The following is a 24,836-nucleotide window of genomic DNA, read 5'->3' on the forward strand; positions in this document are numbered from 1 at the left end:
TTACGATAGAAAAAAGTAATCATTAGGAATTATTAATTAGCAATTACCATGTGAATAGCTTCACAACCTTAAAGTTTTTTAAGGTGTACAGTTCAATAAAATGTAAAATGAATTTCAGAATTAATTAACAACAATAATTAACATATTGAAAAATAACTCATTAACCTGTTTATTTATTTTGTGTGTGTGTGTGGGTGGGTGGCCTATGAGTGGGAAGTGGGAAGGTGTTTCTTTAGTTTGGTAAGTTTATTGAAGTCTGGGGTGCTGGTTGACAGGGCAACTCGGAGGTCATGCTGGCTGTCCAGTTTGTTTCTGCTTTTAGTTTTCAGCACGGCCATAGCAGAGAAGCCACTTTCATACAGATAGGTAGTGCTGAACGGCAGCATGATTCTGGTTGCATGACAGGCGAGAGCAGGATATTCTCCCACTACGCTGCACCAAAACTGTGGCAGTGTCATTTCCGGGAAGCGCAAGCTCAGTCCGTGATCAAATGACAGCTCCACCAGCTGATCCTCTTCGTTGCTTGGCAACGCCTCCCATCTCCACTCGAAAGGGGTCCCGTCCCGTATCCTGTCGTCTTGTCTCCTGTTCTCCTCCGGGAAGTAGTCGCAAAAATGTCCCTGCAGCTTGACAAGATGCTGTTTAACGTTTTTTCAGTGTGTCACCGTGCGCTTTGCTGATCAGATTATTAATCCCTAAATCAGCATTAGGAAACATGTCAATACTCCCGTTCAAAACATGATTTGCCCAACCGGTAAGCTTCATCTTGAAGGCATCCATTTCGTCCCTCTGTACAAATCGATTGTGCCCCCTCCATTGCATTGACACAATTCAGATGATCAAAAATATCCACCAGGTAGGCAACCTGTGCGAGCCATTCCTCACAATCAAAATGTTCGGCCAGAGGTGACTTCTTTTCCGAAAGAAACGCAGCAATCTCCGCTCTGAGCTCATAAAAGCGACCCAACACTTTACTCCTGGAAAGCCAGCAGACCTCTGCACGATAAAGCAACTGCTGGTACTCGCTCCTCATATCCCCACAGAAGGCCTGGAAACACCTGCTGGTACTCGCTCCTCATATCCCCACAGAAGGCCTGGAAACACCTGCTGGTACTCGCTCCTCATATCCCTACAGAAGGCCTGGAAACACCTGCTGGTACTCGCTCCTCATATCCCTACAGAAGGCCTGTAAACACCTGCTGGTACTCACTCCTCATATCCCTACAGAAGGCCTGTAAACACCTGCTGGTACTCGCTCCTCATATCCCTACAGAAGGCCTGGAAACACCTGCTGGTACTCACTCCTCATATCCCTACAGAAGGCCTGTAAACACCTGCTGGTACTCGCTCCTCATATCCCCACAGAAGGCCTGGAAACACCTGCTGGTACTCACTCCTCATATCCCCACAGAAGGCCTGTAAACACCTGCTGGTACTCGCTCCTCATATCCCCACAGAAGGCCTGTAAACACCTGCTGGTACTCGCTCCTCATATCCCCACAGAAGGCCTGGAAACACCTGCTGGTACTCGCTCCTCATATCCCCACAGAAGGCCTGGAAACACCTGCTGGTACTCACTCCTCATATCCCCACAGAAGGCCTGGAAACACCTGCTGGTACTCGCTCCTCATATCCCCACAGAAGGCCTGTAAACACCTGCTGGTACTCACTCCTCATATCCCCACAGAAGGCCTGTAAACACCTGCTGGTACTCACTCCTCATATCCCTACAGAAGGCCTGGAAACACCTGCTGGTACTCGCTCCTCATATCCCCACAGAAGGCCTGTAAACACCTGCTGGTACTCGCTCCTCATATCCCCACAGAAGGCCTGGAAACACCTGCTGGTACTCGCTCCTCATATCCCCACAGAAGGCCTGTAAACACCTGCTGGTACTCGCTCCTCATATCCCCACAGAAGGCCTGGAAACACCTGCTGGTAATCGCTCCTCATATCCCCACAGAAGGCCTGGAAACACCTGCTGGTACTCGCTCCTCATATCCCCACAGAAGGCCTGGAAACACCTGCTGGTACTCACTCCTCATATCCCCACAGAAGGTTTTGGAAACACCTGCTGGTACTCACTCCTCATATCCCCACAGAAGGTTTTGGAAACACCTGCTGGTACTCGCTCCTCATATCCCTACAGAAGGCCTGGAAACACCTGCTGGTACTCGCTCCTCATATCCCCACAGAAGGCCTGGAAACACCTGCTGGTACTCACTCCTCATATCCCCACAGAAGGTTTTGGAAACACCTGCTGGTACTCGCTCCTCATATCCCTACAGAAGGACTGGAAACACCTGCTGGTACTCGCTCCTCATATCCCCACAGAAGGCCTGGAAACACCTGCTGGTACTCGCTCCTCATATCCCTACAGAAGGCCTGGAAACACCTGCTGGTACTCGCTCCTCATATCCCTACAAAAGGCCTGGAAACACCTGCTGGTACTCGCTATGTGTAAAGTCAGCAACAATAAGAAGTGCAGCGTACGCACGCCTGTGTGTAGCCGTAACGTTGTGTAAAGTCAGCAACAATAAGCGATGCGACGGTATCCCTTCAAAATAAAAGTTTCAGTGTGGCGCTTACCTTTCAATATAATGTTTTAATTATTATTATTTGTATTATTGAATATATTTTTTTTCAATTCTTGCACAAGTCCCACTTATATCCAGCAACTTTGCACACAGCTGTAGAAGAGGAGTGGAACAACATTCCAAAGGTCACAATCAACAGCCTGATCAACTCTATTATGTTGTGCTGCATGAGGCAAATTGGTGGTCACTCCAGATACTGACTGCTTTTCTGATCCACGCCCCTACCTTTTTTTAAAGGTATCTGTGACCAACAGATGCATATCTGTATTCCCAGTCATGTGAAATCCATAGATTAGAGCCTACTGAATTCATTTCAATTGACTGATTTCTTCATATGAACTGTAACTCAGTAAAATCTTTTAAATTGCTGCATGTCGCTTTTGTATTTTTGTTCAGTGTAGATGGTTCCACGGTTTTCAGATTGATCCACTAAAGAGCTTTGTGAGTGATCAGAAGCCATGTTGATTTTCTCCACAAAGTCGAGTGGAGAATAGAAGGCTACACTTAATGCTGTGGGAAATAGAGATGTATGAGGGCAGACTCAAAGTCAAGTGTATTTGTCTTTGTGCTGCTGAGTGAATTAATTAAGTCAGAAGAACATCTCTCTCCTCTGCTGCCGAAACTAAAACAAACTCCCCAAAATCCTGCTGCAAATCCTGACGAGTTCCTATGGAGACGGAATACTCCGATCATACACTTTCCTCCAGTGACTCAACCAATTAGAAAGACAAGAGCAACTTCAGAATGCCTCCATCTAATGTTAACTTTGCAAAATTCCACAGGCTGTTTATCCGTTTCAAGCCCGATTTAATAGTTGGAGATGTCAGTGTTGATTAGTGTTTTGGTGTTTGGTGGTCTCTGGCTGCCCGAGATAGAGATTTCGATCCTTCTCTTATAGCCCCATATTAGTTTTCAAGGGGTCGTTTTCTTCGGGTTTCGAGTCCCTTGGTTAGTCTAGCGAATGCTGTGGGTAAAAAGAGGAGATAAATTGTTTTTTCCTCTTGCAGGTCTCCAGTCTCAGTCTCTCATCAGGGTGGCTAATAGAAAGTGATTAATGAACTCTTACCGGTTGGCTTTTATCCCCTATTGACAGATCTATCCCCAATTACCCCTCCTTCGAGGCTCTCGCCTTCAATTCATCTCTATTGCCTTTCTCAGCTCGCCGTTCCTCCATCGTAGTCATTCCAACATCTCTCGGATTCCGTCTCTCAGAGGAAAAGTCTCAGTGAGGTTTGTGATTGTGTTTTAAAGAGAACAGGCCACTGTGATCTATCCAGACAGAGCAGCTGTCTCTTGTGGCTTCAGCGCATCGTTTTTTTCTTCAGCGCATCGTTCTCTCTTAGATATTCTGAGGGCAAACTGGGTAACTGTGCAGGTGATCACAGACAAGCTATATCCTTATCCTCTTTGTGACATTTCAGTATGCGTATTCCTTTGTACGTCAATGGAATAGGCCTATAATCTACACTAATATTTCTAGGCCAATGACAGGTGAGTCTCTCCCTCAAGGTCTACCTAAAAGAGGAAAGGTTCCCTACCACCTACAACCTAACCATTATTAGCACGGTAATTAAAGTTGCACTAGAAAACACCAGTGCTCTTAACAAAGACCATCAAGTGACTGGATAATTAGTACATCCAGGCCCTGCAATTCCAGCAAGATGTCTGAATTGAGACTTCAGTGTTAGAGAGTCTCTCATGGGTGTCGTTTTGGAGAGGGCTGAGGGGAAGGAGCTTTGTTTATCTCTTGTGTAGCGTGTCGCTTTTCCCTGCCTGGAGGGAGCGCAGATGCTTGCATATCAAAGCAAAGTGTATGTAAACAGGCCAGAAGCACAGGGGCAAAACTGAGAGGCAAGAGAGGGGAGCCTTGCAATGTTCCCGCAGGCTGTTGTTACACTGAAAGGTCAAGAGAGTGATGTGTGATGTGAGAGAACACTTAATGTGCTCCCTGATTTTGCCAAGAGATTCATGTGTAACGGGACCAGGCAAAGCACTTCAGGGACCCATCCTGCTTAGTTGTTTGCACCAAACACACCAGGTTAGATGTGTTACTGTGTTTTTGCTCATGGTTCTTCTATAGCACCAGTGACATTTTGGACACACCTACTCATTCAAGGGTTCTTCTTTATTTTTACTATTTTCTACATTGTAGAATAATAGTGAAAACATCAACACTATAAAATAACACATATGGAATCATGTAGTAATCAAAAAAGTGTCAAAATAGCCACCCTTTGCGTTGATGACAGCTTTGCATACTCTTGGCATTCTCTCAACCAGCTTCACCCGTAATGCGTTTCCAACAGTCTTGAAGAAGTTCCCACATATGCTGAGCACTTGTTGGCTGCTTTTCCTTCACTCTGTGGGCCAACTCATCTCAAACCATCTCAATTTGGTTGAGATTGGGTGACTGTGGAGGCCAGGTCATCTGATGCAGTACTCCATCACTCTCCTTCTTGGTCAAATAGCCCTTACACAGCCTGGAGGTGTGTTGGGTCATTGTCCTGTTGAAAAACAAATGATAGTCCCACTATGCACAATCCAGATGGGATGTCGTATCACTGCAGAATACTGTCATAGCAATGCTGGTTAAGTGTGCCTTGAATTCTAAATAGATCACTGACAGCAGCAAAGCACCACCATGCCATCACACCTCCTCCTCCATGCTTCACAGTGGAAACTACAGTACACATGTGGAGATCATCCATTCACATATTCTGTTGGAACCAAAAATCTCATATTTGGACTCATCAGAACAAAGGACAGATTTCCACCAGTCTAATGTCCATTGCTCGTGTTTTTTGGCCAAAGAAAGTATTTTCTTGTTATTGGTGCTTCAGTATGAGATGACTTACCAGTGCACAATGGTTTCTTTGCAGCAATTTGACCATGAAGGCCTGATTCACGGAGTCTTCTCTGAACAGTTGATGTTGAGATGTGTTTGTTTCTTGAACTCTGTGAAGAATTTATTTGGGCTGCAATTTCTGAGGCTGGTAACTCTAATGAACTTATCCTCTGCAGCAGAGGTAACTCTGGGTATTCCATTCCTGTGGCGGTCCTCATGAGAGCCAGTTTCATCATAACGCTTGGTAGTTTTTTCGACTGTACTTAAAGAAACCTTTAAAGTTCTTGAAATTTTCCGTATTGACTGACTTAAAGTAATGATGCACTGTCATTTCTCTTTGCTTAATTGAGCTGTTCTTGCCATAATATGGACTTGGTCTTTTACCAAATAGGGCTATCTTCTGTATCCAACCCTACCTTGTCACAACACAATTGATTGGCTCAAAGGCATTAATTAAGAAGGAAAGAAATTCCACAAATTAACTTTTAACATGGCACACCTGTTATTCGAAATGCATTCCAGGTAACTACCTCATGAAGCTGGTTGAGAGAATGCCAATAGTGTGCAAAGCTGTCATCAAGGCAAAGGTTGGCTACTTTGAAGAATCTCAAATATATTTTGATTTGTTTAACACTTTGTTGGTTACTACATGATTCCATGTATGTTATTTCATAGTTTTGATGTCTTCACTATTATTCTACAATGTAGAAAATAGTTTAAAAATAAAGAAACCATTGAATGAGTAGGTGTGTCCAAACTTTGACTGGTACTGTACATGTGTCGCTATTAAGACGGAAAGAGGATATCTATTATGAATTTAAACCCACAGTGCACCCTTCTTATTTGCGCTATATCCTACGGTAGATCCGTAATGTCCTCAGAGGTCAGCTTGCGGTCAAGAGAGGGTTAATAAAATCCAGTCACGCAGGAAAGATGGAAAGAACACGTTATCTGACCAGAAAAGCAGACATTCATGTCTTCAAATGTAGTTGACAAATAGTTTGACTTTTGTTAGCAAATGCAGATGATGGAAGAAGAGTATATCTGTTCTATTTGCCCTCAGATGAATATTGGTACCTCAGGCCAAAACTGTGCTGTAAAGTTGTATAATTGGCCTGAAACTTTAATCTGACAGTAGAGTGACCGTCAGCTGAGAGAGCAGCGATTCACTTTCTCAGTCCCCCAGAGATTGGCCTGATTGATCACATACTGATTGACATATTGTCGTGCCCTTATTGAATCCCTGTTAACAAAAAAAAAACAATGCCTTAATTGTGAGAAATGACACGTTACTTCAATTAGAATTGCTTCGGTATGAGATGACTCAGTTTACCAGTGCACATTTGCATAATGCGTTTCTGGCAATCAGTAAGTGCCTAGATATGATAAACAGCTCATATGCAGATTCAATAATATGTTGCTTATAAAGAAAGATGTGATCATGGTATGCTTTGATAAAAAAAAAAAAGCTTTTTATTCTAAACAATGCTGGGTTAAAAATCAAATGTTTTGCATACTGTACCCTACACTTACTCTGCCAGAACATGAATTGTTGCTCCAAAGACAAGTAGGTTGTATTCGTTCATCTGCGACTCCCGGCTGTTCTAAACTGGAAGACCACCCTTGGGTACAAACTTGTTTTTCCTTCCTTGTTTATCAGTTGGTTTAAGTAGGTTGGCGTTTACTATCTGATTTCTGGAAGCTCACTGTGCAAACTTAGTAGACCTTGCAGCTGTCTAGGCTCAAGGAGCAGATCTGGATCAGGCTCTTGTTGTTTACCTCAGTAGGCCTGTTGGCTGACCTGATCTGGCCTCATGTCCACAGTAAACGTGGCTCCACAGGGCTCCAGTCATTAGGGCTGCTGAAACCAGAGGGCATGTATCATATGAGGGGCTGCTTGACTGAAGATGCCATGCCCCAGCGATGAGGTCAAGACATCCTGCTGACATCCTATCTCTGCTGGAGGAGAACAATGTGTGGGTGGTTTATTACAGATACTATATACTGTTATTTACTGTAACACCAGTGACGTTTGAATTCCGTCTCTAGCCTTAGCTCTTGACGTGGGTCGGCAGAGATTGGCACTGGCTCAATGTCATTAGGTTGATGATCAGAGATGAATTGTGATGGATGGCAAACAATGTTTTCCTTGTATGCTCTGCACAGATGTGTTTATAGGATTTTCAGATGAACATCAGATTAGAGAATGATAAGACAGAATGGTATTTTGGCCTTTCAGCCAGTACAGTGACAGTGCTCGGGAATCCATTTAGAGATTTGGATGAAAACATTGATCTGATGTACCATTGGCACACACACAGGAACAAGGACATGTGTCATGCCGTGTGTGTAGGTGGCAGGGAAGTCAGGCGCAGGAGAATCAAACTTGGTATAAATGGTGTAGTTTAATAATGTAAAACAAAAACTCCAAAACCAAAGTACATAATAAAATAAATGTGGGTACAAGAACCTGTCGCACACCAATCCATAAATCATGAGCATGACAATAAGCAATCTCTGACAAGGACATGAGGGGAAACAGAGGGTTAAATACACAGCATGGAATGAATGGGATTGGAACCAGGTGAGGAGGAAGACAAGACAAAAACCAATGCAAAATGGATCAATGATGGCTAGAAGACCGGTGACGTCGACCGCCGAGCACTGCCCGAACAAGGAGAGGTATCGACTTCGGCAGAAGTCGTGACAACGTGGAGGAAAAATGGACTGAACAAGGAGGGAGAGATGGAATGAGAGAGAGAGAGAGGAGGGTCCCATGAGTTAAATAAAGGTTAAATAAAAATAAATAAATGAGAGACCTGCATTATGAGAGCATTCTCCTTGCCTGTGAACTCCTGGAGACATGTCTGCTGTCGTGTTCTTGTTTGTGTGTGTATTTGTGTCTGAGTGCCTTTGTGTGTACTCTCAAAGAGAACAGCTTTGAGGTGCATTCACCAAACCTTTTGTTCTCAATAACTCCCCCCTCTTCAATGCCTTCTACTCCCCAGACAATGGGAGAGATGGAGGGATTGTGAGTGATAGAGGAGGACGAGGGGCTGTAATTCAAAGTTATCACCCTAGTGACATTCATTTATTATTAGTCAGTCTCTTATTTTGCCATAATGTATTCAGTGAAGATGTGGTACAAGACAGTGTCATGGGTGTGTATGTGTTAGGGAGAGAGAGATGGATGGATGCATTTTGGATAAGATATGGAATAGCCTATCACTATGGGATAGATTGTTTTCTGTACATTCCCTGATGAGTTCAGAAATCTGAACTTTCATAAAGTATGCAGCCAACCATTTCGACTGTGTATTTCGAGAATATATTGGCCTATAAGACTTTAATGATTTGTGGTGACGCCTTCTATATTCCCCCCTCTTAAAAATGCATCATGAAGAAAATGGAACTCTGGTAGCAGAATGATTGTGTTGCATTGAAATCAAAGTACCTGATCTATCACATCTACTCCACCGCTAACAGTCTTATGGCTGGCAGTAAAAATGGCTGGCAGTATTTACATAAAAGATAAAACACATCTAGACTAAACAGGAAGATCGTGAACTCTTGACCTGTGTTGTTTTGATGACTAAAGACAAGTTCAAAGTGTCCTCCCACCCGTTCCAACCCAAGACCTTTTTGATATGTTGTGTTTTTGTTGTGTCTCAGCTCCAGTTCAAAAAGCTGCCCTCCACTGATGCCTATTAGAATAATGCACTACTAGGAACACAGCCTACTAATAATAATGGACCACATACTCTGTTTTGATCTCCGTTAACTCCGTTGGAGAAGCCTCTCTCAGCAGCCGTTATATAACATTGTTTGTGATAATACAGTAAATGCGCAGATGTGCTTAAATGAAATGACGTTACCTCATGCTTTGCTCAGACTCTGTCTTTAAACCAAAATCTATCTCAATGTCAACTAACAAATCACCTGATCAGTAATGTAGTCTGCTAATCAAATCAAATGTATTCATAAAGCCCTTCTTACATCAGCTGATGTCACAAAGTGCCGTACAGAAACCCAGCCTAAAACCCCAAACGGCAAGCAATTGCATTATGAGAGCACCGATCTTTGAATGTGTGATGATGTCACCACTGTCACAACATGTAAAGGCCCAACATTACTTGCTGTAAGTGTCCCTTTTAGTAGTGAGAAATTAACACGAGCGCTCCTTCCCCAGGTCGTGCTGTTTAGCATGCTCCAGAGGTTAGCAGTCATTAAAGCTCCGGTGTCTAGGACAGCCTAATTATGGACGTGATGCTAATCAAGCCCATAATTACTGTACATTTTCAAAAACAGCCCTGGATTTACATCCTGTTGGTGACAGGAAAGGAAGGAGTTCTGAGGAACTTCTGTTCACAGCAACGGTATTAGCAGAGTTACAGCTTCCAGGTTGTGGACGAAAGAGTACCTGAGTGACACCACCTAATTGGTCCCTTTCATAATCAATCCGTGCTAATTAGTGAAGTTGAGTTAAATCACAGCTCTGTTGGTTTAACACCAACTTTGATTTAGGCGTGATCTACTCCTCTATTTAAATACTGGCTTATCTGTTCAGTTTCCCACGAAACTCAATCTATTTGCTTGGTTTCCGAGTGCTGATTTTGCTACCGGTTTGAATCCTAGAGTCTGGACGTGCAGTGTGTTGTGTACCCAATGGCTCCGATAGCCCCGGATTAGGATTAAATCATACCATTAATGTTATATTTGTGCCTGAGCAGTCCATTGCAGGCCTCAATAACAGTCTCATTTGGCCCTCTTGCACACTGAAAGCACAGCGGGATGTGCCAATCAGGCTTATGTCCCAGTCTAATCTTGGCAGAGAGAGTGATCAAAACCAGTGCCATGCTTTGTTGAATGCTCACCAACCGAAAAGCAAGCATCAAACAAAGACAACATTGTACACTGTACACTGAAGCAGAACATTAACAAGGCACAACAGCAATGTACTCCCCCCCCCCCCCCCCCCATAGATAATTTGATTCACTAGACTAACTTTTTTCATAACCTCCTTTCAGGCACGTTGGCACAGCTGTGGGATATATATATATATATAGCACCATTTTTAGATGCCAATCTGGTAGCATTTACAACACACACACAGCCCCTAAATCCACATCGGATTACATGTTCTGTTGTGTAGCTTCATTATTGGTCAGCTGCTTTATGAAATAATCAAATTGCCCTCCTGAATGTGCAGTGAGGGACAAAGAGTCAGACCTGTACATGCCCATATAAGACCATTTCCAAGACTAGGGCTGTTGCAGTGAGCGTTTTACACCGGCAGTCATGACTATGTCGGAAGTAAAATCCTATGTGACCGCTAAGGCATGGTAATCTCCTGTTATGCACACTGGACATGCTTTGGTAGTACCCAAGTCGCCAGGAACGTGCTTTTAAAACTCACCTCACTGTGATAATCAATTTGAAGAAAGACGTTCAACAAAAGGTTGAAACTGAGTGGAAAACATGGTTGTGGATGTTCTTTCAAAGCCTAACACAACAAAACGGACAGTGCTTTCTAAGGTGATGATTAATTCAAAACACAATTATGCATATTATAGATTATACATACACATAGGCCTATTATGAGCCCAAACCCAAACGGAATGGAATTATGGAATTAAATGGAATTAAAATAATGATTTTGCCGTTATACAATATATAGCCTAACCATATTACGCTTGGAAGATAAACGTTTTTAAAAAACGATATCTTTAGTATATAATTGGTCTACCCTAAATTAAGCAAATCCAGAGTTAGCCTACAAATGTGTATTTGATTTTGAATAGCCAAGTAATAGAGCATTTTTTATATTAATAGGCTGACACATTACCTTTAGCTACAGAATATCTCACCACTGTGCGTTTCCATCTTCTCTCTCCTTAATTCCTTTCTCCAGGTGCAGAGAGTGGTTGTCAACAGTTTCATGAAATATGTTTCGCGGTGGAGCATGTTACTATCAATGTTCCCGAACAGATTTCACTTGGTTTCCCCAAGCTACTGGGTAGCTGCAGCAACAGGGTTGGAGAGCTCATGGCATACAGAGTTTGTGCTGATTATCACCTGTCACACCGATAAATAACCAGAGTAGCCTACCCAATGTGAGTGAAACGAACGGCAGGAAAGTGGCCTCCATTCGCTATTCGAGTGAATACGGGCGACATGTATTTTTTTTTTTATCTTGCCCCTGTTCCTGCCTATTTGATAATGGGCCATTCTACATATAAACTAATTCGACATATTAGTAAAGACAATGTTAAATTGAGAATAGTCCGATGGGTGAAAATATGATCACTTCATGGGAAAACGGTGTGTGCAGCCTGAGACGATGTCAAATCGTTAGTAGCCTATAGTCGCATCATGCATCCCGTATATCTTTTGACTTCTAAGGCATTTTAAGGTTTGTATAATTCACAAGAAAAGTTGCCAAATAACTCTAAATCTAGCATATACCGTAGGTCCTGTTTCAAATAATCAATTTTACGCTCAACATAGCCACTTCAAATGCGTACTCACTTTGAAATGGGGAAAAATATAATTTCTGTTTTATTCAACTAAGTTCAATGCTATTCTTCTTGGTATTAAATCATACAAAAGAATGGCACTGGACTTATAAGCATATCTTGTCTACTAAATGAACAAGCCTACAGCCTATGGCATGGCACATAGCCAGCTAACATACAGTAGGCCAACTCATATTCTGTTCTTCTGAAATACATTTTCTTCATATCATAATGTTTCTTTAGACCTGCCTAAAATAAATCATGGATTTACTGTGAGGGTGTATCTTCAATTGACTTATTAGACTTTTTAAAATGTAGATATTATAAAGGTGTTTATGTTCATTAACGATCAATTACGGTGAAACCGGTAGGTTTTTGCATGACAATAACCGGCTGACAAAATGCAATGACACAGCCCTATCCCAGACCAATCATTTATTTGAATAGTGCAACTCCTTCTATACAGTATGAATAGTACTGGAGGTGGTGGTGCTCTTACAATAGAGAGAGGATCATACGCAGAATGGTTTTCTTCAGGGTGGCAGTAACAGAGGCAGTTAGAGCTGGCGTGTTAACTCTGACAGCCCTGTGTTGTCTTCTAATTAGACGCACTGCTGAGCAGAGTTAGGCGAGAGAGGCAGGGAATGAAAAACAACAGGCTCGCCTTTATTCCTTCCTTCCTTCACCTGATTTTATTTTATTTTCCACTCTGCATAGCACTGGAAAAGTGGGGCAATTAAATGTGCACACATTGCTTTTTATTTATTCGCGTGAAAAGCCTTCTGGGGAGACTTTGGATTTATTCGTTGTTTATTGTTTCACCCATGATAATACTGTATGGGTGTGATGCTAAGATTTAATCACATTGTTTTTCAGGTGAAGTGGTTACAGTGGATTTCGCGTTGAGCTTTCCCAAGGCGATCTGCTTTGTTTGCAGCGGAGCCTCAACGTGTGTGGTCTTGGACGTAGATGCAAGACCTAATAATTCCCTGTGATGCAAATTAACAATGTTATATTGGGAAATAAATGACTGGAAAACATCTGGCAGAACAAATTGCAAATTAAGCACAACAATGTATTTTAATTACATGTTTTTGAAACGCTTATATAATATAAATTCGTTATCAATGGACCCAATCAGCATCGAAGCCTCTGGAATAAACCACTCATACTAAATGAACTGTTTTGAGACGTTTGAAGAGTGATTTACAAGGCTTGTGTTTGGTAGCATGAGTCAGGTCAGTTGAACCGTAGTCACCATTACGGTCCCCTCATTGTACTTTATGGCTGTCCTTACCAAAGTGCCAACATCACTGGTGACAAATTAAAAGTCTGCCCCCAATCACCACCATCTTAGGTCCATTATAGAACGGCCACTCATCTACGGGTTGGCAAGACGACTCCTCTGGGTCACCATGGCAGAGGATTGGCAGTTTGTCTTACAGAATGTCAGTGGTTAAACTGTCTTGAAAGAGACGTGGCCAACTTCTCAGTCGCACATTAGCCCAGCAGTCATTACCTAATAATGACATCGTGCAAGGCTGGAATTTAACAGCTGTGAAGAATGTCAAACTGTAGCACTCATCTCTTGAAAACTTTTTTTTAAGTACATGACTTTACTTTGTGAGTTTCTCATACAGTGTGTACAAATGTATGGTCGGAAAACGATAGAGTCGCTCCGCATCTTTACTCTGGTTCTAGATTGGATGTAATTAACCTCTCCAGCGCCACCCAATTACAGTTTCCTTATCGTGGCTTCTTGAGATAGCAATTTCCTTCTTGAAGGGTCTCCAAGTCAACAAGCACCATCGTCACCTCAACCTTGGGTGAGAATGAGTGTCTGTAATTATGGTGACATACCGCCATCTCATTCACGGACACGTGTTAGTCCTTAACACCTCTTAACTTCATTCCCATAACACATGGAGCAGTGCACTGATAAACTCGGTCTGACTTTGGCGAACAGCAAATCGCTCCAGGAGCTATAATAATAGATTTGACAGAGCACTAATTGCACTCTGAGATGGTGTATTCTGACAGCTTAATCTTAACCCAGTTGCACCATCCTGATAGTTGTGTCGAAGCAGACATAACGGGAGATGGAAAAGTAAAGCCTAGCACCGTTTCGCCACTTTCAAATCCTGGAACTAACAACAAAGAGAATTGGAAAGGCCGCAAACGTGATGAGAAAACGCGAAAAAGAGTTAGGAGTGGAAAGTCATCAGTGAACTAGACGGTGTATATTCTCTAAGGCTGCCAGAGGAGAATCGATAGTCTGCCGCGGTTCTGAACATTAGACATAAGAGTGAGTAAAATGCAGCTAACATTATCGCACGCCTTTGACTCTCTCCCCTGGCTTTATTGAAATGTTCCCTTCTAGAGACTTTATTTAACGTATATAAATGTAGTCTTATAGGGCTGTGGGTGGGAAGCATTACTAGTTCTAAGATGGGACAAGCCTACTCTCTAGCCAACGGCTACTGTATAACAGTATCCATAACTCCACTGTTTCAATGGGCAACACGTTGGCCATTCATGTGTATCACTTTTATCACTGTGAAGAGATCTTCACCTATGGATTTCTGACGTACTTCTATGGCTCAAGAGCGCAAACATCAAATTCTCGTTCATTATTATTGATCAATTAAAAATGTAGGTTTATTCATGATTCATTATTGATGATGTTTTTAACCTCTATATCATCACACGACTGATTGGTTGGTGTTGCCATGCGACTGTTGATAAGAAATATGAGTTATTTTGACTAATCATTTATGAGATTGGGCTGTGTCCTGAATGGAGCATTCCACCTCTGATGCAGCGTGATCTCTCTCTTACAGAACGGCGAGGCTTCTCTCTTCGAGGTGAATATCCGTTACGTCGGTGGGCTGCTCTCTGCGTACTACCTGACAGGAGAGGAGGTAAGATTCATTAATGTCTATTATACCCCTCGATTCAGGAAGAACCGGTCTCTTCCTTTATTGAGATTTGGCCCTGCATTTTGAATGATGAAGGAGTTGTGTTGCAAAGTCATAAAACACACACACACACACACAAACAGAAACAGGAAATGTCATCACATAGTCAGTGTGTAAAACATTTCTCAGCTCACATAACTCCCACATGCCCTTTTCCAGGCATGACCACATTACTGTCACAGACATACAGCGCAAGCACACATCTGCACTGACCCACATGTGACCCTCTGCATTTACCAATCTATGACCAATGTACTATGAACAGAGTGGAGGTCAAGCGTGCTATATAAAATAACATCTGCCCAAGCATAGTACATGACATGATGCTCTAGGCTGTTCAGATGAAGTGGGGACAATCCATGCTGACGCCAAATTAATGGAAAACAAGTCCAATGACATAGGAGCGCTTGAGAGTCGGCTTAATGGACATTGATTTGGAGGCTGAGTGAGTCAGGGAGAGAAAGCACAACATTTCTCTACTGCAGAATATTCGTGAAATATGAATATACACTACAGATCAAAAGTTTTAGAACACCTACTCATTCAAGGGTTTTTCTTAATTTTTAAAACTATATTCTACATTGTAGAATAATAGTGAAGTCATCAACACTATGAAATAACACATATGGAATCATGTAGAAAGCAAAAAAGTGTTAAACAAATCAAAGTGTATTTTATATTTGAGATTCTTCAAATAGCCACTCTTTGCCTTGATGACAGCTTTGCACACTCTTGGCATTCTCTCAACCAGCTTCTTGAGGTAGTTACCTGGAATGCATTTCAATAAACCGGTGTACCTTGTTAAAAGTTTGTTTGTGGAATTTCTTTCTTTCTTAATAATGTGTTTGAGCCAATCAGTTGTGTTGTGACAAGGTAAGGGGGTATACAGAAGATAGTCCTATTTTGTAAAAGACCACGTCCATATTATGGCAAGAACAGCACAAATAAGCAAAGAGAAATGACAGTGCATCATTACTTTAAGACATGAAGGTCAGTCAATATGGAATATTTCAAGAACTTTGAAGATTTCTTCAAGTGCAGTTGCAAAAAACATCAAGGGCTTTGATGAAACTGGCTCTCATGAGGACCGCCACAGGAATGGAAGACCCAGAGTTACCTCTGCTGCAGAGGATACGTTCATAAGAGTTAACGGCACCTCAGAAATTGCAGCCCAAATAAATGCTTCACAGAGTTCAAGTAACAGACACTTGTAAACATCAACTGTTCAGAGAAGACTGTGTGAATCAGGCCTTCATGGTCGAATTGCCGCAAAGAAACCACTACAAAAGGAATCCAATAAGAAAAAGAGACTTGCTTGGGCCAAGAAACACAGGCAATTGACATTAGTGGAAATTTGTCCTTTGGTCTGGAGTCCAAATTGGAGATTGTTGGTTCCAACTGCCATGTCTTTGTGAGATGCAGTGTATTTCCCAACGTAAAGCATGGAGGAGGAGGTGTTATGGTGTGGGGGTGCTTTGCTGGTGACACTGTCTGTGATTTATTTAGAATTCATGGAACACTTAACCAGCATATCTACCACATCATTCTGCAGCGAGACACCATCCCATTTGGTTTGGGCTTAGTGGGACTATCATTTGTTTTTCAACTGGACAATGACCCAACACACCTCCAGGCTGTGTAAGGGCTATTTGACCAAGAAGTAGAGTGATGGAGTACTGCATCAGATGACCTGGCCTCCACAATCCCTTCAACCAAATTAAGATAGTTTGGGATGAGTCGGACCGCAGAGTAAAGGAAAAGCAGCCAACAAGTGCTCAGCACATGTGGAAACTCCTTCAAGACTGTTGGAAAAACATTTCAGGTGATGCTGGTTGAGAGAATGCCAAGAGTGTGCGAAGCTGTCATCAAGGCAAAAGGTGGCTTTTGAAGAATCTCAAATACATTTTGATTTGTTTAACACTTTTTTGATCACTACATGATTCCATATGTGCTATTTCATAGTTTTGATGTCTTCACTATTATTCTACAATGTAGAAAATAGTACAAATAAAAATAAACCCTTGAATGAGTAGGTGTTCTAAAACGTTTGATCAGTAGTGTATGTGGAAAAGAACAGTGTGTAAAATCAATATTGTCACATTATATCACCATACAGCCCACATAGCACCAAACTCAGTTTAGATTTTTTTGATGTGGATGCCTGTTGCTTGAGCTTCAATTCATTCACACACAACTGTCATCATTGTTTATACCCATTGCAATTATTAATGGTTATACTTCTTATAGTAAATTGCTCTTTCAAAGAGCATACAGTGGAAATGTTCATATTAATCAGAAGTTGGTAAACAAATTGTTTGCCTAGGAAGCCTTCCTCATAACTTCCCTCATTTCTCTCTCATGTTTGGAGTAGAGGAGGATAGAATCTGATTAGACATTGTGAAATGCACTTTAAATTCTTCTTGCGAAATGCAAATGCAATCAGATGAGTAAAATTGCTATAGGCAGCCCTTACATCCCTTCTCATAGTCTGTCACTCCTAAAGCTGCAATGGGGTTCACACTGGCATTTGTGTTTGTTTTCCGTGACATTTCTCGGTGCTGTAAGTACATATTAGGACATACTGTACAAGGTAACTGCTAATCAGTGGAGGCTCCTCAGAGGAGGAAGGGGAGGACCATACTCAGTGATTTTCAGATTTTTTTTTTTACAATTAAAAAGTTATCCTTTTTAGATAACCATACTAAATATAATCACATCACCAAATAATTGATTAAAACATACTATTTTGCAATGAAGGTCTACAGTAGCATAGGATAGCACAATGGTGTAGCCAGAGGATGCTAGTGTCCATCCTCCTCTGGGTACAATAACTTCAATACAAAACCTAGGAGGTTCATGGTTCTCACCCCCTTCCATAGACTTACACAGTAATTATGATAACTTCCAGAGGACGTCCTTCAACCTATCAGAGCTCTTGCAGCAGGAATTGTCATGTTGTCCACCCAATCAAAGAATCTGAGAATGAATCTAGTACTGAAAGCATATGATACAGCTAGCTAGCACTGCAGTGCATAAAATGTGGTGAGTAGTTGACTCAAAAAGAGAGAAAGACAATAGTTGAACAGTTTTTAACAAATTAATTTCTTCCAAAATGAAGGATAATTTTTTTCCAGTTTCACTTACTTAGCTAGCAAATGCAGCTAGCGAGTTTAGCCTACTCAAACACCCTGCTCAAACAGAAGGATGATATGTTAGCTAGCTGGCTATGACTATCCAACACAACACTGGAACTCTTCCAAGTCAAGGTAAGCTTTTGGTTTTATTAATTTATTGCCACCGGGGCCCGCCGGTGTAACTGCTTACTGACTGTACACTGTAACGTCACTGCATGATTGTAGCGTGTTTACTAACATATTAGCTCTATTATCTATGTTGACTAGGACGTTACTTTAGCTAATATGGTGACAACGATGTAGGCTGCGTGTAGCTGTTATGTTTTTTCGATTGGTCACATACAGCTGATGTGTTTTGAATTGACGTCCACAAGTGACAAAGGGAAAAGATGAGAGTTGGAGAGCCCATAGATGCGAGAAGGAATACAACCTGGCTTTTATGAAAGTGAACTGTGTTTACGTATGATCAAGGGAGTATTCATTCCGTCGATTCTGTTGAAAAAATGATCTTAAACGGAACAAAATGGGGATAAACATATCTGCATTTTCCCAATAGAAACTCTTGTTTGCAATTGTTGGACTAATGATTACACCCTATATCAGCTAGATGCAGGCTAGAGGGAGCAAGGCGGTATTGAATGTGTCACTGTCTGTCCATTTGTCACTGTCTGTCCATTTGTCACTGTCTGTCACTTCAAAGTTTTCTCTCTGCCTTTTGTGTGCCTACGTTGTAAACTTTTGTTCATAGGCCAGGTTGTAGCAACGTCATGATGGGTATATGTCACGTTCTGACCATAGTTCTGTTATTTTATTCTTTGTTGTAGTATGGTCAGAGCGTGAGTTGGGGTGGGCAGTCTTTGTTTGTTTTTCTATGTTGGTTTTTGTGTTCGGCCTAGTATGGTTCTCAATCAGAGGCAGGTGTCGTTAGTTGTCTCTGATTGAGAATCATACTTAGGTAGCCTGGGTTTCACTTTTGGTTTGTGGGTGTTTGTTTCCGTGTGAGTGTTTTGGCCACACGGTACTGTTTCGGTTTTGTAAATTCACGTTGTTATTTTCTGTTTAGTGTTCTGAGTTTGAATTAAAAATCATCATGAACACTTACAACGCTGCGCTTTGGTCCGATCCTTACTCCTCCTCTGACGAAGAGGAGGAAATCCCTTACAGTATAAGGATGTAATATCCTAAACCTATCGCTGTTACATTGAACTGGGTGAATGGAATATGAATGACAGTCATCTAATATGCTGTCATCTTTTTTATTTTATTTTAATTTGACCTATTTAACTAGGCATGTCAGTTAAGAACCAATTCTTATATTCAATGACGGCCTAGGAACAGTGCCTTGTTCAGGGGCAGATCGACAGATTTTTACTTTGCCAAATCGGTGGATTTCGATCTTGCAACCTTTCGGTTACAAGTCCAATGCTCTAACCACCAGGTTACCTGCCGTAATATAAATAAGGCCATGCTCATAAAAATGTTTTTTTGTCCTCCCTCATCATAAACTGCACTGACCACAACTGCTGCCAATTTAAAGGAAACACCAACATATAGGGTCTTGGGCCACCATGAGCCAGAACAGCTTCTCAGTGCACCTTGGCATAGATTCTACAAGTGCCCAGAACTTTATTGGAGGGATGCGACACCGTTTTTCCACAAGAAATTATATACTTTGGTGTTTTGTTGATGGTGGTGCAAAGCACTGTCTCTCAGGCGCCGCTCCAATCTCTCATAAGTATTAAATTGTGTTGAGACCTGGTGACTGAGACGTCCACGGCGTATGGTTTACATCGTTTTCATGCTCATCAAACCATTCAGGGGCCACTCGTGCCCTGTGGATGGGGGCATTGTCATCAATAGCCATGGTAGCCAAAATAATGGGCAAAAATAAGGCCCAGCATTTTTATACATGATGACACGTATTAACTCAGGAAACACACCTGTGTGTACGTACCTGCGTTCAATTTACTTTGTATCCCTCATTAACTCAAATGTTTCCTTTATTTTGACAGTTACCACATCATACAGTTGAGTGAAGTACAGAAGTGTGTTCTCCCTCTCATTCTTCGTTTGAGGTGGTGTAGTGCTACAGGGTTACGGTGTGCCATCCCATTCCACACTGCCCGGCCCAGGACAACGGGTCTGCTGGAGCGAGATTTATTGTCTCCGTCTCCAACCGCCACCCCTCTTCTCCTGTTTTACCCTCCACACATGATGAGAGAGGCAAATTGAGAAGCCACCTTTTCCTGGAACCATTCTCGAGTTAGCAGGGAACGTAAATCACTTTAGACAGTTAACAGGGGGTAATACAGGTGTGTGTGTGTGTGTGTGTGTGTGCGTGTGTGTGTGTGCGCGCGCGCCAGGGTTTCCGTTAGCTGGTAATAGCCAAAATGAAAAGCCGATAAGTAAAATTGCCGCTGGCATATTTAGCATATTCATTGATTGAAATAAGTCGATATACTGTAGCATGAGAGATGCTGATGCAGCTCAAACAGCTGTTTGTTGCTACTGGAGTTAAAGATGTGCTTTAATAAACCCAATCATTGCACAACAATTCTAAAGGCGATTGCGTGTAAAAAAAAATACATTTAAAAAAAAACGAACAATGGCCACGATTAAAAAGAGCTACTATTTTTATTTATCAACTGGTAAGTGAAGTGCGCTTCCCATTCGCCATTTAACTGCATAGGCAGCTAGGCAGGGTTCAGCACGTCACACACCACTTTGTAATGAGCTGGAGGCAGTATGCATTTTGAAAACATATACTTCATCGTTTGAAACGTGAACATTTTACTATATATTATGAGGCATATCTTACCTTGCTTCAAAGTAGCCTTCCCAAAATCAAACTAACCTAAACTAACTAACTTATTTTATAAAGACTTCCATATACTATTGAAACCAGTAGTCGTCGTCTCTCGTGTTTTATTGGTTTTCAAATCAACTTTCTTTCATTGTCCAGCAGCCAAATGCACAATCCTAATCATATTAGCAACCCATGTTAGTTGTTGAATGTTTAGATCCTTCCCTCTTTTTCCTAACGGATATTTTCATCTCTGTCACATGAAACCTGTCATGTATTGTCATGTTGTGTCCTGTTCCTGTTCTTTCTCTTCACCCTGTCTCCCTCTGCTGGTCGTATTAGGTTACCTTTTCTTCCCCTCTTTCCCCCAGCTGTTCCTTGTCTTCTCTAACTACCTAGTTCACCCCTTTTCCCACCTGTTCCCTTTTTCCCTCTGATTAGGTCTCTATATCTCTCTCTGTTCCTGCTCCTGTCTTTGTCGGATTCTCGTTTGTGTTACTCATGCCTGAACCAGACTATCGTCGTGTTTGCTGCAACCTTGTCCTGTCCTGTCGGAATCTGCCTGTTCATCTAACCTTGTCCTGTCCTGTCGGAATCTGCCTGTCCATCTGAGCCTACGTGTGTTTCGTCATTAAAGAAACTCTGTTTTGTTAATTCGCTTTTGGGTCCTCATTCACGCACCTGACAGAAGAATCCGACCAAGAATGGACCCAGCGACTTCGGATCCTCTCCACTCAGCCGTCGAGATCCAGGGAGCGATGCTAGGCAGACACGAGCAGGAATTGTCTGCTGCTCGACATGCCGTTGAGACCCTGGCCACCCAAGTCTCCAACCTCACAGAACAGGTTCACCATCTCCGCCTCGATCCACCGGCCACTTCCAGGGCTTTCGAATCTCCGGAGCCCAGAATCAATAACCCGCCGTGTTACTCTGGGGAGCCCACTGAATGCCGCTCGTTCCTCACCCAGTGTGATATTGTGTTTTCTCTCCAGCCCAACACTTACTCCAGGAGCACTGCTCGTATCGCCTACGTCATATCTCTCCTTACTGGACGGGCTCGTGAGTGGGGCACGGCAATCTGGGAGGCAAGGGCTGAGTGTACTAACCAGTATCAGGACTTTAAGGAGGAGATGATACGGGTTTTTGATCGATCTGTTTTTGGGGAGGAGGCTTCCAGGGTCCTGTCTTCCCTATGTCAAGGTAATCGATCCATAACAGACTACTCTATTGAGTTTCGCACTCTTGCTGCCTCCAGTGGCTGGAACGAGCCGGCTTTGCTCGCTCGTTTTCTGGAGGGTCTCCGCGCAGAGGTAAAGGATGAGATTCTCTCCCGGGAGGTTCCTTCCAGCGTGGATTCCTTGATTGAACTCGCTATTCGCATTGAGCGACGGGTTGATCTTCGTCACCGAGCTCGTGGAAAGGAGCTCGCGTTCTCCGTTGCCCCCCTCTCCGCATCACTACCATCTTCCTCTGCCGGCTCGGGTGCTGAGCCTATGCAGCTGGGAGGTATCCGCATCTCGACTAAAGAGAGGGAACGGAGAATCACCAACCGCCTCTGTCTCTATTGCGGTTCCGCTGGTCATTTTGTCACTTCATGTCCAGTAAAAGCCAGAGCTCATCAGTAAGCGGAGGGCTACTGGTGAGCGCTACTACTCCTGTCTCTCCTTCAAGATCCTGCACTACCTTGTCGGTCCATCTACGCTGGACCGGTTCGTCAGCTTCCTGCAGTGCCTTGATAGACTCTGGGGCGGAGGGCTGTTTTATGGACGAGACCTGGGCTCGGGAACATGACATTCCTCTCAGACAGTTAAGGGAGCCCACGGCCTTGTTCGCCTTGGATGGTAGTCCTCTCCCCAGGATTCAGCGTGAGACGCTACCTTTAACCCTCACTGTCTCTGGTAATCATAGCGAAACCATTTATTTTTTAATTTTTCGTTCACCTTTTACACCTGTTGTTTTGGGCCATCCCTGGCTAGTTTGTCATAATCCTTCTATTAATTGGTCTAGTAATTCTATCCTCTCCTGGAACGTCTCTTGTCATGTGAAATGTTTAATGTCTGCTGTCCCTCCTGTTTCCTCTGTCTCTTCTTCACAGGAGGAGCCTGGAGATTTGACAGGGGTGCCGGAGGAATATCACGATCTGCGCACGGTGTTCAGTCGGTCCAGGGCCACCTCTCTTCCTCCACACCGGTCGTATGATTGTAGTATTGATCTCCTTCCGGGAACCACTCCCCCCCGGGGTAGACTATACTCTCTGTCGGCTCCCGAACGTAAGGCTCTCGAAGATTATTTGTCTGTAGCTCTTGCCGCCGGTACCATAGTTCCCTCCTCCTCTCCCGCCGGAGCGGGGTTTTTTTTTGTTAAGAAGAAGGACGGGTCCCTGCGCCCCTGCATAGATTATCGAGGGCTGAATGACATAACAGTGAAGAATCGTTATCCGCTTCCTCTTATGTCTTCAGCCTTCGAGATCCTGCAGGGAGCCAGGTTTTTCACTAAGTTGGACCTTCGTAACGCTTACCATCTCGTGCGCATCAGGGAGGGGGACGAGTGGAAGACGGCGTTTAACACTCCGTTAGGGCACTTTGAATACCGGGTTCTTCCTTTCGGCCTCGCTAACGCTCCAGCTGTCTTTCAGGCATTAGTCAATGATGTCCTGAGAGACATGCTGAACATCTTTGTTTTCGTTTACCTTGACGATATCCTGATTTTTTCACCGTCACTCCAGATTCATGTTCAGCACGTTCGACGTGTCCTCCAGCGCCTTTTAGAGAATTGTCTTTTTGTGAAGGCTGAGAAGTGCACTTTTCATGCCTCCTCCGTCACATTTCTCGGTTCTGTTATTTCCGCTGAAGGCATTAAGATGGATCCCGCTAAGGTCCAAGCTGTCATTGATTGGCCCGTCCCTAAGTCACGCGTCGAGCTGCAGCGCTTTCTCGGCTTCGCGAACTTCTATCGTCGTTTCATCCGTAATTTCGGTCAGGTGGCAGCTCCTCTCACAGCCCTTACTTCTGTCAAGACGTGCTTTAAGTGGTCCGTTTCCGCCCAGGGAGCTTTTGATCTCCTCAAGAATCGTTTTACATCCGCACCTATCCTTGTTACACCTGACGTCTCTAGACAGTTCGTTGTCGAGGTTGACGCGTCAGAGGTGGGCGTGGGAGCCATTCTTTCTCAGCGCTCCCTCTCTGACGACAAGGTCCACCCTTGCGCGTATTTTTCTCATCGCCTGTCGCCGTCGGAACGTAACTATGATGTGGGAAACCGCGAACTGCTCGCCATCCGCTTAGCCCTAGGCGAATGGCGACAGTGGTTGGAGGGGGCGACCGTTCCTTTTGTCGTTTGGACTGACCATAGGAACCTTGAGTACATCCGTTCTGCCAAACGACTTAATGCGCGTCAGGCGCGCTGGGCGCTGTTTTTCGCTCGTTTCGAGTTCGTGATTTCTTATCGTCCGGGCTCTAAGAACACCAAGCCTGATGCTTTATCTCGTCTCTTCAGTTCTTCCGTAGCCTCCACTGACCCCGAGGGGATTCTCCCTGAGGGGCGTGTTGTCGGGTTGACTGTCTGGGGAATTGAGAGGCAGGTAAAGCAAGCACTCACTCACACTCCGTCGCCGCGCGCTTGTCCTAGGAACCTTCTTTTCGTTCCCGTTCCTACTCGTCTGGCCGTTCTTCAGTGGGCTCACTCTGCCAAGTTAGCCGGCCACCCTGGCGTTCGGGGTACGCTTGCTTCCATTCGCCAGCGTTTTTGGTGGCCCACCCGGGAGCATGACACGCGTCGTTTCGTGGCTGCTTGTTCGGTCTGCGCGCAGACTAAGTCCGGTAACTCCCCTCCTGCCGGCCGTCTCAGGCCGCTTCCCATTCCCTCTCGACCGTGGTCTCACATCGCCTTAGATTTTGTCACCGGACTGCCTTCGTCAGCGGGGAAGACTGTTATTCTTACGGTTGTCGATAGGTTCTCTAAGGCG

The 24,836-nt window shown here is 43.5% G+C and overlaps 1 protein-coding gene across 1 annotated transcript in view; it reads left to right on the forward strand.

Moving 5' to 3' along the window:
• The window catches only part of LOC110504004 (mannosyl-oligosaccharide 1,2-alpha-mannosidase IA), a 203,212-nt gene that overhangs the window by 115,453 nt on the left and 62,923 nt on the right, over positions 1-24,836 (forward strand). The window contains exon 4 of the mRNA XM_036973737.2: positions 14,798-14,878. Coding sequence (XP_036829632.1) covers positions 14,798-14,878 — 81 coding nt within the window. The remainder of the gene's footprint in view (positions 1-14,797; positions 14,879-24,836) is intronic.

The sequence above is a fragment of the Oncorhynchus mykiss genome, chromosome 3, assembly GCF_057628025.1.
Source record: "Oncorhynchus mykiss isolate SJ-2025 chromosome 3, ASM5762802v1, whole genome shotgun sequence".
Classification (NCBI taxonomy): domain Eukaryota; kingdom Metazoa; phylum Chordata; class Actinopteri; order Salmoniformes; family Salmonidae; genus Oncorhynchus; species Oncorhynchus mykiss.